Source organism: Engystomops pustulosus, chromosome 3 (assembly GCF_040894005.1).
Source record: "Engystomops pustulosus chromosome 3, aEngPut4.maternal, whole genome shotgun sequence".
NCBI classification, from domain to species: Eukaryota; Metazoa; Chordata; class Amphibia; order Anura; family Leptodactylidae; genus Engystomops; species Engystomops pustulosus.
Window position 1 is genome coordinate 9,003,188 of NC_092413.1, and position 14,488 is coordinate 9,017,675.

The 14,488-nt window shown below is 46.8% G+C and overlaps 1 protein-coding gene across 1 annotated transcript; it reads left to right on the forward strand.

The window, feature by feature from the left end:
- Window positions 1–458: 458 nt before the first annotated feature.
- On the forward strand, window positions 459–12,202 carry LBH (LBH regulator of WNT signaling pathway). Its single transcript, XM_072139977.1, has 3 exons — window positions 459–650; window positions 4,377–4,473; window positions 10,068–12,202. Exons 1-3 carry the CDS (start codon window positions 625–627, stop codon window positions 10,254–10,256), a joined length of 312 nt encoding a protein of 103 aa, XP_071996078.1. The 5' UTR covers window positions 459–624; the 3' UTR covers window positions 10,257–12,202.
- The last annotated feature ends 2,286 nt before the right edge of the window (window positions 12,203–14,488 follow it).

Sequence of the window (14,488 nt, forward strand, 5' to 3'; positions counted from 1 at the left end):
AGAAAATTCCACGGCCAAGGTCACTGAGCGAAAAATAGCAACAAAACATCTGTGAAATCTGCCTTGATACATGAAGACGTTGGCAATCGCCGGCAGCTAAATTTAGCTCCAGGGATCAATTGTGCCGTAGAGTTTATCATTTTTATTTTTCTTCTCCTTAAAGGGACGGTGATGAGGAAGAAGAGGAGGAGGGGGGGGGGATGGAGACAGAAAATTGGTGACTTTAAAAAGACATTCTCAGATTGCTGAACAAAGAGCGGAGACACCTCAGGGAGAAGGAAGGCGGCAGGTAATGGTGGAGGTGGCCGCTGATTGGGCGGCGGGGATGACTGGGCATGAATGTACTCCACAGATGATTGTATCCAAGCACAGACCATTCATGCTTTGGGTGACGTCAGCACCCAGGGGGAGGGGTCCCTGGGTGGACCCTCCCCCCTATGTTATATAAGGCAGGGCAGACCATGCTGTCTGGGACAGAGTCCTCAGTGCTCACACATTCAGGGATTGCTGGCTGCACCTCCTGGGCTTTGTATCTAGAAGACCCCCCTTCTGCGGCGGCCGGACCCCTGTCATTTGTTGTATCTCTTTAAGCTAGGACATTTCCCCCCTGCCTCTCTGGACTTCATGTCTGTATTCTACCCTATTCCTTGGTAAGTAGCTTGATGCTTCTTCCTATGGATTACCCCTTTAAGGCTGCAATTTTTGGATGTTTAGGGTAATTGGGAGGGGGGTGGGGGTTGATTTAGAACTTGTGTCGTCTTCTGGGGGGAAATTGCTGTATTTATAAATAGATACATTGTAACTAACCGGGTCCAAGATGTATAAATAACTGGATGGAATGTTTATAAATCGCTGGATACAATGTAACAATCTGGGGAGAATGTTTATAAATCCCTGGATACATTGGCTCTGGCAGTTAGAGGGTTAAGGAGCCCTCATTGTGTGAGCCAGGGGCAATGTATTCAGGCTGCAGACAGACAGGGAGATTAAAGTGCCGAGCCCAGTCACCCAGTGGTGCCCTGTAGGCTGCGGGTGGCATCTGGTGTCAGGTAGAAATTTGAGGTGCCCTCCGTTCGCTGAGCTGGCATTCATCATGTGCCAAGGCAGCAGCTGGGCGTTGTGTGGTCTGGGGACACTTTCCTCTCTGCTTTCTCTTTGATGAAGTTAATTGTCTGTTGATACTGAAATTAGGGAAGGGTTCAATCCTCATTTGTTGCACTGTTGAGCTCAGTGCTTGGAGGGGCCGGCTGGGGGTGGGGGAAGGCTGGGTACCCAAGGGGGCATGATAGTGGGGCAGGCTGGGGGAAAGAGTGGGTACCTGGGGGTGGGGGAAGTCAGGGGGGAGAGAGGTGGGACCCAGGGGGACATAATGGGGGGGGGGCAAGAGCTGGTACCTGGCGGTGGGGGAAGTCTAAGGGGAGAGAGAGCTGGGACCCAGGAGGGCATGTTAGAGGTGCAGGCTGGGGGTAAACAAGAAGGGGGTAAACAAGACTGTATGATGGGGGTCGGGGAAGGGGGATAGAACCAAGGGGAAGGCAGACTGGGGGGTAAGTGTGTCTACCCTGGAAGACAAGATTGGGTGGAAGGAGGTATCTGGGGGGGGGGGGGTACCCAGGGTGGGCAGGAAAAGGGAAGGGGGCTGGAGGGAGAGTGTTTATCCAGAGACTGGAGGGAAAAAGTAGGTACCCAGAGAAGGTAGACAGGGGGGAGAAATGTGGGTAACTGCGAGGTGATTACTTAGATGACAGGCTGTGGCATTTAGGGAGTGTTAGATGGTATGGGTGAGACACACAAGGATGTGGGTGCTTGGGGCAGGCTGGATAGGGAGCGGGTGTATGGAGGGGCCGATGGGGGTAACTGGGTGCTTAGAATTGTAGGCTGGGGGATATTGGCGCCTGCTGGGACACACAGGGGTAGTTGATGTCTTACAGACTTTTGCAGAAGGTGATTGTAAGGATTGTCAGGGAAAAGCTGCTGTTTGGGAGATGTTGTCTGGGTGGAGAGCGCCACCTGGGTATTGCAGGCGTGTGATGGTATTGCCATGCAGTGGGCTGGTGTTACGGTTTTGTGTAAGTTATACTAGTTAGTATATAGGTTATATTGTATACATAGGAGAGCCTCTAGTTGCATAGAAGCAGGAGACTAGCCAGGAGCTTGCAGTGATCCATAGTAATTGCATTAGTTATGTGGTGGGTGTAGATGTAGCAGAGCTGAATGTGTACATCCTATGCGTATATCACATGTATCCTCCAGACTGCAGATGAATCTATTGTACGACTGCTCTGCGCATCCACCAGCAATTCAGCACATTCAGCTCTGCTACATCTCTGCACCGCAGGAATAGCAGAGTCCTCTGAACTATGCGGACGCCTGGATGCCCGGTGCTGGCAGATTACCCATGGTGAGGGCAGATGCCATGGGCACACAGGGGGCATGACTATACGCAGAGCTGTATCCTTAGCATGTAGTATGTTGTGTCCTGTCATACATGGTGCGTGCAGCTGATGTCATCGCCCGCCTGCGTGGTCGCTATAGCGTGAATGACAATGTTCTGTTCTTGTCGCTGCCAACATCCTCATTGACACTCGGCCGCGATGAATCAGCCGTGGCTCGTGCTCATTGAGACACTGAGAAATCTGCCCAGATCTTCCTGTTAACCCTTGCCAGGCTCAGAATTTCTTAAAGGAATTGTCTATTTATTGTAGAAACAGTCAAGCACCAATTAACCCTGGTGGTCGGGGGTCTTGGCACTGAGACCCCATAATATCAGGTCACCATTGAGAGGAGCAGCCGCCAGATGAGGCAGACTGGTGGACTACGATGTATTGTGTACAGACCATATAGCAGTTCTATAGGGTCATTCTATTGTATATACAGACCATATAGCAGTTCTATAGGGTCAGTCTATTGTATGTATAGACCATATTTTGATTCTATAGGGTTGGTCTATTGTATGTATAGACAATATAGCTCTTCTATTGGATTTAGTCTAGTGGCGGTATAGTCTGGATAACCTCCCCAGTGAACCTGGTAACCTATATCTATACTTTCCACCCTCTATAGATTGAGTGCCGGGTTTGACCATCCCATCCTTGTAGAAGGTGCTCATCCCCTATAGATGTGTGTAGGGACGTGTTTCTATTGTTCCACTATGGACCATCTGAAGGGTCACGCACGCCTACCGTTGTGGTATCGGGAGGTGGGGGGTACACACACTCCTCCCGGAACGGTATCGGGGGTCACACACCTACCGGCGCAGGAGAGTAAGAGGAGTGGGATATGGAAATATCTGAAGTGTCCTATAGTGGGATATGGAGAATAAAGTCCTCATCCATCACCACCTATGGAAGTGGCTGATAACAGAGAACAATACACTCCATTTACTGAACATAAACTAAGCTTTACCACCTCTGTGATTAGTCTATACATTTATAGAACTTTCTAGAAATTGGTGCCTTCCCCAGTCATGTGACTAGATGAGAATCTTCTCCATAAAGATAATTCTAATTTTCAATTGGTTACATTACAAGTGGAGATTATAGGGTAAAGTTTGGGGTATAGTCCTAAAAGCTGATGCTGACCTATCGGGTGTTCTGCCCCTTTAAGTGCCCTTAAAGGCGTGTGTCATGTGTCATGAGGATTACAATGTGGACGTTACATTCCTGTCCTCTGCGGATGTTGTGACAAAGAACCAAACCTGACACAATTGTTGTGAAAAATGCAGACTTGATACTTTTGTAGCAACTTTGTGGACTGTAACTTTTTTGGGCATCTGATTCCCAGAATTAGTTTTCCACTGCATTATTTTAGGTCATGACGGGTGTATATTCCAGGATTGTAAAATTGGGGGTATGTCCTCACACTGCTGTGCTCTGTGCTCTCTGCAACCAGAATTGGGTATTGTCCCTGGAGAGATGTGTAATCATCTATTTGTGTATGTTGTTAGTAGCAGCAGGACTGTGATATATGGATTTATAATCCAAGATTATAGTGTGTGTGTGGGGGGGAGGGTTGTCCTCACACTGCTGTGCTCTGTGCAGGCTGTGTTGGGTATTGTCTATGGAGAGATGTGTAATCAGACCTGTGTGTCTGTCATTAGAAGCAGGACTGTGATATGTGGATTTATATACCAGGATTGTATTGGGGTGGGGGGGTGGGGGGGAGAGAGTGTCCTCACACTTCTGTGCTCTCTGCATCAGTGTTTGGTATTGCCAGGGCATCTTCGTGCAGCTGCAGAGCTTGTTAGTGTGTCAGATCTTTAGCATATGAAATACTCTTCAATTATAATGTAATCCTGGAGAATGGTCTTAGAGCTGATGTTTCGTTGCAGTGTATCAGCGAAGGATGAGAATTTTAATGACTTTCTTCTCTTGCAGCACTGATTACTTGCGATCAGCTGAGATGACTGAGGTTATAATGAACACTCAACCCATGGATGAGATCGGCCTAAGTCCTCGCAAGGATTCTTATCAGGTACGTCTTGCCCAGAGATTTCCGGTGACCCCCGAGGCCGCCTGCTGTTGAAATGTTAATTTCAATTCAGTTGTAACTGTCCCTGGAAAAGCTGGGTGAGGACCAATATGCCGCCATTCTTTGACCTGGGAAAGCTCGGTGCATATCCCTTAAAGTTGAGCTGCATTTGATTTGTCAACCAATAGCAAAAGGCCTGGTTTCAGTTCATGGGAAAGCTGGGTTGTTGTCGATGTGTCCATCATTAGTTCCTTCTTTGTTTGCTCTTGGGACAAGTCCCTGCAAGATGTCCCCTACTTTCCCAAAACTCTTAAGCGTTTGAATGTGTTAGTCTATGGCAGATATGCCATTCAGTGTGTTGGGAAAGCTGGGTAAAGAGGCACTATAATGGCAGCTCTGCTGTTTGCCATCTAGTCATGTATAGTTAGTCTATGGGAAAGTTGGAAGATGAGAATCTGTTACTACATGACTTGGTACCCAGCTTTTCCAGACCCCTGAGTGGTAAATTTCATCCGTTACTACATAGCTGGGCAGATCTGCTTGACATAAGTGGCAACCCAGACGAGAGTATTTATATACAGGGATTGAGTAGTGATGAGACAGACATGAACTAGTGACATCACCTATAGGTTCCCTAACAAAGTATTTGGTGGTGGTTAGAGGGAACCTGTCAGTAGGTAGTATGTATTGGAGATGTGTCCTCACACTGCTGGATATATGGATTTATATTTCAGGATTGTAGTTTACTCCAAGTGCATTGGGAGGTTGTCCTCACACTGCTGTGCTCTGTGCTATCTGCAGCCAGTGTTGACTGTTGTCCCTGGAGAGATGTGAAATAGCTTTGTGCATGTTAGTAGCAGCTGAACTGTGATATATGCATTTATATTCCTGGATTGTACTAGGGGTGTCCTCGCACTGCTGTGCTCTCTGCATCTGTATATAATAGAATGGAGGTTCTTGGTCTTTAAAGGGATCCTGTCCTCAGGTACAACTATATAACCACATTGGTGGTTATTGTCCATGGAGAGATGTGTGATCAGACCTCTGTGTAGGTTAGTAGCAGCAGGACTGTGATACATGGATTTATAGTCCAGGATTATAGCTTCTCCAAGTGCATTGGGGGTGTGTTGTCGCACACGGCTGTGCTCTGTGCGCTCTGCAGTGTTATGTATTGTCCCTGGAGAGATGTGGAATCAGACCTGGATATGGATTTATATTTCAGGATTGTAACTTCACAACATACATAAAGGTCTGATTACACATCTCTCTAGGGACAATACCTAACACTGGCTGCAGAGAGCTCAGAGCACAGCAGTGTGAGGGCTGATTACACATCTCTCTAGGGACAATACCTAACACTGGCTGCAGAGAGCTCAGAGCACAGCAGTGTGAGGTCTGATTACACATCTCTCTAGGGACAATACCTAACACTGGCTGCAGAGAGCTCAGAGCACAGCAGTGTGAGGTCTGATTACACATCTCTCCAGGGACAATACATAACACTGGCTGCAGAGAGCACAGAGCACAGCAGTGTGAGGTCTGATTACACATCTCTCCAGGGACAGTACATAACACTGGCTGCAGAGAGCACAGAGCACAGCAGTGTGAGGTCTGATTACACATCTCTCCAGGGACAATACCTAACACTGGCTGCAGAGAGCTCAGAGCACAGCAGTGTGAGGTCTGATTACACATCTCTCCAGGGACAATACCCAACACTGGCTGCAGAGAGCACAGAGCACAGCAGTGTGAGGTGTGATTACACATATCTCCAGGGACAATACACTGGCTGCAGAAAGCACAGAGCACAGCAGTGTGAGGCCACTTGGAGAAGCTACAATCCTGCAATATAAATCCATAAATCACAATCCTGCTGCTACTAACACATAGGTATATTTATACACCTCTCGGGAACAAACCTGAGAGCACAGAGAACAGCAGTGTTGGGACAGTCTATTTATCTGATTATCCTCCAATTATCTGAACATTGCAAAAATTTCCCCAAGCTTTCGTCTTCGCTGTCCCCCTTTTCTCGTTGCCCTGTGTCGGGGTGCAGTGCGCCCTCATGTGGCCGGTGCTGTTACGCTCCTAGTGGGGAGGTTATTATGAATGAATCTCATTTGTGCATGAAGGGCCCCGGGGTTTGGACGATTTCGAGGAATCCTGCGCAGACCCCACACGCTCTGAGACACTTCATTCAGATTTCTCTTCATTGTCTGGTGCAATGTGCTGCGGCTTCTTAAAGGGGAACCCACAGTTAATTCTTGGGGTGTGGATGTAATAGACTTGATGTGTCGGTCTGTACTGTAATTGTCGCTTTCTATTCATCCATAAGGGATGTTGTCAGGTCGTTTGGATATGAATGTGCCCATAGATCTAGAAAAAATTGCCTATAGGAGACGATATGTAGAGTCAGTGAGGCACCATATGGCGGCACGTTTCATGTATTCCAGCAAGTTTTGTCCCTTTATCCCTCTATGGACGGTGTTCTTCTAGACGGTCTCCATACAGGTCTCATTACTTTCAGAGCACCCCCTTAGCCCGTGTTTGGGGGTCTGCACCCTCCTCTACCTCCGTTCACGTTGCTGTGACGCCATATGATGGGTGTACATTACAAAGCCGCTTATGTCAGCGGTTTCTTATTGGTCACTAGTTCTTGCACCACAGCGATGGATTTACTGTAGACACTTCCTATGTCACAAGGCGGAAACCGTCAGCAAGTCAGAGCGGAGGGGATGCCGAAATCTCATCACTGGTGCACAAGGATCAGCTCAATGCTTTCTTATAGACTTTGTGTGTCCGTTGCTTGCTGTCAGTGAATGGAGAATCTTCAGGACCTGCACCGTTATTTGTTCTGATACATTGTAATAATCAGGAGTCTAGGGGAAAGAGTCTGTGTAATTGGGGTCTGGAGACCCCCATATCTTGGCTTTCTACCCTTAAGCCGATTGTGTGACGATCCTCAGTAGTGCAGCCCCCTCTGTATCTACACATGGGCTCCATCATGTCTGTAGATCCTCAGTAGTGCAGCCTCCTCTGTATCTACACATGGGCTCCATCATGTCTGTAGATCCTCAGTAGTGCAGCCTCCTCTGTATCTACACATGGGCTCCATCATGTCTGTAGATCCTCAGTAGTGCAGCCTCCTCTGTATCTACACATGGGCTCCATCATGTCTGTAGATCCTCAGTAGTGCAGCCTCCTCTGTATCTACACATGGGCTCCATCATGTCTGTAGATCCTCAGTAGTGCAGCCTCCTCTGTATCTACACATGGGCTCCATCATGTCTGTAGATCCTCAGTAGTGCAGCCTCCTCTGTATCTACACATGGGCTCCATCATGTCTGTAGATCCTCAGTAGTGCAGCCTCCTCTGTATCTACACATGGGCTCCATCATGTCTGTAGGTCCTCAGTAGTGCAGCCTCCTCTGTATCTACACATGGGCTCCATCATGTCAGTAGATCCCCAGTAGTGCAGTCTCCTCTGTATCTACACATGGGCTCCATCATGTCTGTAGATCCTCAGTAGTGCAGCCTCCTCTGTATCTACACATGGGCTCCATCATGTCTGTAGATCCTCAGTAGTGCAGCCTCCTCTGTATCTACACATGGGCTCCATCATGTCTGTAGGTCCTCAGTAGTGCAGCCTCCTCTGTATCTACACATGGGCTCCATCATGTCTGTAGATCCTCAGTAGTGCAGCCTCCTCTGTATCTACACATGGGCTCCATCATGTCTGTAGATCCTCAGTAGTGCAGCCTCCTCTGTACCTACACATGGGCTCCATCATGTCTGTAGATCCTCAGTAGTGCAGCCTCCTCTGTACCTACACATGGGCTCCATCATGTCTGTAGATCCTCAGTAGTGCAGCCTCCTCTGTACCTACACATGGGCTCCATCATGTCTGTAGATCCTCAGTAGTGCAGCCTCCTCTGTATCTACACATGGGCTCCATCATGTCTGTAGATCCTCAGTAGTGCAGCCTCCTCTGTATCTACACATGGGCTCCATCATGTCTGTAGGTCCTCAGTAGTGCAGCCTCCTCTGTATCTACACATGGGCTCCATCATGTCTGTAGGTCCTCAGTAGTGCAGCCTCCTCTGTATCTACACATGGGCTCCATCATGTCTGTAGGTCCTCAGTAGTGCAGCCTCCTCTGTACCTACACATGGGCTCCATCATGTCTGTAGATCCTCAGTAGTGCAGCCTCCTCTGTATCTACACATGGGCTCCATCATGTCTGTAGGTCCTCAGTAGTGGAATCTTAGGGGCCCTTATGAGGTGAATACATGATAGTTGGAGGTCTGGTAGAGACTTTGTATTTGGGTACAGTAGCTTTATCACACCCGTTTCTTAAAGGGATCTGCCTTTAATAGCGGCCTATAGACTCTGTCATCGATCCCGGTAGACTGGAAACTTGTATGAATGACCGAGCGGGTGCACAAGGCTCCTCATTCATAAGTTATCACATCCTTCACATTCTCGGCTAATCTTTCATCCTGCGCTTTGTCGCGGAGCCGCGTGTTGACAAGTTCTAAGCTCATAACTAGGACACAAAGCTCCAGGAAGACGGGATTGTTTGCGAGACGCGAAAAATGCGGCTTATAGGTTTAACCCTCTGTAAATAGACCGAGAACATCCTCTATGGGTAACGGGGGGGAGGTTCTGTATCGGGCTCCTCCAGGGAATACAGGATAATAATGTCCAGGCCTCAACCAGAAATGGTCCTTTCTCCGATGGGAAAAGTTCTGTAAAGTTTTGAAAAGCAAAAAAGTTATTTTTGGAAAAAGTTGAGTCAAATCAGTGACCGAAACTGGAAGATTGTGCAATGTCCAAAAATAAGCGGGGGCGGGAAAGGAGGCTAAAAAGTCCATGTTATTTTTAGTTTTTGGTGAAACGTGATGGTCACAAGGGTCATTAACCATGGAACCCCCTCTGGCTTTAAGATGAAGCTGTAGTCTTATAATATAGGAATCGGGGTAGCTGAAGACCATAGCATTGTCCCAACATTTCTCCGATGACCAAACTTGCTATACCCAACTTTTTGGAGAATTGATCAGTTTGTCCTCCAGCTATTCCTCATCATCCCCCCATACACATGCATGCTCATCCATAGCTTTTAGGTGGAGAAGCTTCTCTTGGATTGAATGCCATTTTATTTCCAGCATCTGCTGTTGGTCTTGAGCCTTATTTACCTTTTAATGAATGGTCAAGGGGTCCTTCAAAAATCAGCAGGTCTGGAAATTTGTAAAACCAAACGTTCCGAAGATTTGACTTTGTATTGCTTTCACCCCACATGCCATGGTGGTTGTTGGTGCCTGTTCATGTCTTTACAGGTAGAAAAATGGGTGGCTCATAGGTTGGCCCTCAAGCATGACCAGATAAATCTGGTGATTTGGTGGCTTATCATGACCAACATCTCCTTCACTATTTCCCTAGACCCTATGCCAAGTCTTCATATATGGGGCATCAGCCTGGTGCTCGATTCCAACCTCAAAGTTGCTCATGCTCTCCTATACCAGATGCACGATGTCTACTGTTTGAAACCTCTGATGTCTTAACTTCCTCTAATGTCTACCTTCTCTCTTCTCTTTCAGATCTTCCCAGATCCTTCAGACTTCGAACGATGCTGCAAACTGAAGGATAGACTTCCCTCCATTGTGGTGGAACCCACGGAGGGAGATGTGGAGAGCGGAGAGCTGAGATGGCCTCCAGAAGAGTTCTTGGTGGAAGAAGAGAAGGAATCCAACTGCGACACACAAAACAAAGACCCTAAGGAGCAGTAATCGCGTGATGGCCCCTCGTGTTCTGGAAGAGAATTAGCCCATTAATGGGCCAACAATGAATCGCTTAGGAAAGGATTTTGTTAACGTCAACAAATTCCAAGATGCACCTGTGATGAGTCTTTCTTTTTTTTTCTTCTTTTTCCTCTTGGTGGAAGAATCCAGCCTTCGTTGTGATTTCAAGCCCGAAGTCTCGAAGAAGTGTTTGCTTATTTTTATTTTTATTTTTTTTTCAGTTCAATCATTAGAATCCTATCTGAGGTTTTTCCAAGGCTAGATGCAGTGATAATCTTAGATTAACGTAAGAAGGATTTTCTTGGACTGAGGCATGGACTCTATGACCATTACAAAAAAACTGCCTTTACTGCAAGAACAAAAGGTCAACACATCACTTCATCCGAATGTTGTCTCCTACTGTCCGACGACCCACCGGAGTCTCAGTGGTAACTGTTATAGTTACAATCCAGGCCAACCAAAGTCATCTCCCAGTGAACTGGCTCCACCTTGGCTCCACTCCCCGACAACTTCTAAATGTCATTGATGTGTCGTTTGTAATTGGATCAAAAAGTGGAATCTGTCTCTGTAGTATTAACGCCGGTGTTCCTTCATGCGTACACGGATGCAATAGTGTCACGTATTTGTCCTGTACTATGAGATGTTGGTGTGTTCCTTGGCTTACAGTAAAACTTTGTAGGGTTCGGCAACAAAGTCAACATTTTGTCAACCGGTTTGTAGAGTTTTCTGATATGAAGAATTTTACAAAACCTTGCGCTTCCTCTGTGGATGGGACGGCCATCTTGTGTATCACCGCGTTGTTGTCTGTGCTCAGATGTTTCTACAAGTCTTTGAAGTTGGTGTCTTGAGCGTGACCGCATCTTGGCTTGTACTAGTCTTTCAATGTGGTGGGCTATCGGTTACCGTGAAAAGCAAATTTTTTTGGGAAAGTTTTTGCCAAAATATCAGTGTTGGGCATTGAGCAATGTGCATGTAACTCTAGAAAGATGGATCTCTAAGGGTTTATCTAGGATGTCATCTGGACAATTTCCATGCCTTGAGGGGGGGAAGGTCTTGACCGTCATGTGTGAGACTCTATTCATGATTTCTTCGGATGACTCTGATAGACGATGACAGCTCTAAATATAAACCTCCGGCTTTCGGCAAAGTCCCACATTCCCAATGCGAAATCCTTTGTGTGAGACCCATTGTTCTGTATTCCACCAGATTTGGCATTTTTTTGTTACGGAGAACTTTCCTATTCATTATTTTCCAGTCCTTTCCTTATCCATGGAGAAGAGGTTGCCCTACACCAACACATGACTATGCTTTACCCGTGTAGATCGGCCCCTGTTACAGCAATAATTCCCCGTTCTTCGATCTGTCCAACTCCAAAAAAAAAAAGAAAAATGTAAAAAAAAAATTCTTGTGTGATCTCTTGCACGTGTCCAGTGTTTGTGGTTGTGTCTACATCACCAGCTGTGAGCTCTCCAGGTCTTTGTCGCGGTTCTCCTATGGGTATTGGGTAGTAGGGGGTGCGCCCCCCCCCTTTGGGATGTGCCGTAAACCACGATGAACTTGATACAATTGTGGTGTTCCAGTAGATACGTAGTGACGCTCCACCGAGGGACCTCCTGACCTCCATCCATGAAAAGGTCCTACTGATCTCTCCAAACCTTCAGGTCCACTCGGTGGAAGGTTCTTCTTTGTGTTTTGTCTCGACTTTCTTTGTTTTGTTTTTTTTCCTCTTTCTTGAGAGTATTGTATATTTCCATTTGTTACAAAATGTCTGCGAACAAATGCACTCGAGTCAATTGTTGTATCATAGTTATATATAAATATATATATTTCTGTAATTTTTGAGGCTCAGGGAGACGCTAGCTTTTTTTTTTTCAAAAACTTTTATTGTCACTGTGACAGTTGTAAATAAAGTTTCCAATGACTTTTCAATCTCAGCCGATGTGGTGTTTTTGTTTGCACGTGTGTGTGTGTGTGAGATCTGCGCCTCGCCCCACCGCCGCCACACACTGGATTTCCTGCCTGGAGCGGTCTGAGGAAAAGCAGACTGACATTGTGCTGGATCTGGTATGTGACTGGCGGGGGTGAGGGTCATCAATCAGGGGGTGGAGGCTCACAAAGTCACGAAATGAGCTGCTTACTGGCACACAAAGGGGAGCGGGGAGGCATGTAGTTAGAACATTTTAGTTTCGGTTTTTGAAGTCTAACACAAAGCTGTAGAAATAGGTCTGGCACAACTTTGTCATCCCCACCCCCACAAAAAAGTTGCAAGTGAGAGGGGTCTCTGGGACTTTACCATAAAATAAAGACAGGACACCCAGACAATTAGAATATTCTCCAGATCTGCTCCACCTGATAATCTGATTGTGGGGGACGGACCAACCACTGGATCCCCCCTCCGATCTGGAGAACTGATTTCCACTCATCAATACATAATTTCAACCTGATCCCGATTGTAGAGCAAATCCCCTCCCCACTACAAACTACTTTTTGTATCCCATGATGGCAGCCAGTAGCATCTACTCAATGTCCGACCCTTGACCGAGCCTGGAAACCTCACCAGGAATCTCGACCATAAAGGATTCAATCTGTAGATGGATATTGATTGTCGTTCTTTGATACAGTAGAATCTGAGTACAAATTGTATCTGATATTTTCAAGATTCCTCATCCAGTTGCTAGACTTGGTAAAGGGTTGGACATTGACTTATCGATTCGACCCCCCCCCCCCCCCACCTCAATTTTATACTGGCAGGAACCAAAGTTACTAGTTTGACTTCCTATGGGAAGTCTCCATCCTTCCAAAAGCTGCTCCACTCTATTGTGCACTAAGTGTACCTCCATTCCATAAAACAGAATGGGGCTGAGATGTAATACCACACTCTACCTGGACCCATTCTGACCAATCCCTTTAAGTATGAGATGTTTAGAATGGGTGTAACCCAACATGAATTTAACATTGTTTTAAAATCTACAATGAAAGATGCAAAATGCTCCAAAAGTCTGTGGATGGACCAGCGGGAAGATGCCAAATCTGCTGTTGATTAAAGGAACAGGACCTTTATTCTGCTTTGTGGGTCATAAAAGTAGGATCTCTAACAATCAGCATGTTAGAATTGTTTATTTATAAAGCGCACACAGATTACGCAGCGAATTGGTCCCTGTCCCCAAGGGGCTCACAATCTAAACAACCTAACAGTATGTTGTTTGATTGTGGGAGGAAACCGGAGGAAACCCATACAAACTCTTTCCAGATGTTGACCTGGGTGGGATTCGAACCCATGACCCCAGCGCTGCAAGGCAGAAGTGCTACCCACTCAGCCACCATGCTGCATATTGTTGGGTAATCCAATCATCTGGGGGCTCGGAGTGGGCCCCTATGGTTACAGCCATGATTTGGACCTTTTTATTGCTCCTCTTATATCTACATAACGCACACTTGTAAGTTTCTTATCGCTGGAGTCTTGTGCTATAGCAAAAAATTTAAAGGGGACCTATCACCACCTCTACCAACTCCAGCTCTCTAATTGGCGCTGTTCTGCTGATTCTGACACACTTACATTTTTTTCTCTAGCCTGCGCCATTCCTGAGATATCCAAGGTGACAATTCTCTCATATTGTGCTAATTAGTCTCTACTATCAAGTGGGGTGGAGCTGACAACCTGGCACCGCCCACCTACTTAACATATTAGCTGCCAAAAATAGCCTGGATTTCCCAGGAATGGTGTGGGCTACAGAAAAAATTCCAACTTCCTCGGAATCGGTGGAGAGGCGCCAGTTCGATGACCTACAGAGGTGAGGAGAGGTCCCCTTCAAGGGTTAAGGGGCACTTAAGTCACTGGTGACCCCTGAGGTCTCCTGTATCTGGATACTTTGGGATCTGGGTTTTGTCTCATGCCCCTATTTGGTAAAGGAAACGTTGCGTATAGCGCCCCCCGGGTCATGTATCAGCTCTCAGGAATGTGGCCGGTTTCCCGTTCCTGGCCGGTCCGAGCTTTCATCTCTTTATGCGGCCGCGGGGAATAACTGGATGTGAGGATTTTAGTGTCCGGTTATGAGTTCAGGATAAAAACAGAAGCTAAAATTATCCCGGAATAATCCTGTTATTTAGGATCCCATCTGGTGATGAGCTAGCAAATCCCCAAGGATCAGATGGAAGCGAAGACTCAGTCCAGGAGTGGACACGGCGGTCACATGGTGCGGGACACTGGCCTGCTGATCTGG

Bases quoted from the DNA above. Each gene is read 5' to 3' on its own strand.
- LBH (XM_072139977.1), top strand. From the start codon at position 625: ATGTCTGTATTCTACCCTATTCCTTG. The intron at 651-4,376 runs GTAAGTAGCTTG...CTTCTCTTGCAG, and splicing joins GTATTCTACCCTATTCCTTG to CACTGATTACTTGCGATCAG. The intron at 4,474-10,067 runs GTACGTCTTGCC...CTTCTCTTTCAG, and splicing joins CTCGCAAGGATTCTTATCAG to ATCTTCCCAGATCCTTCAGA.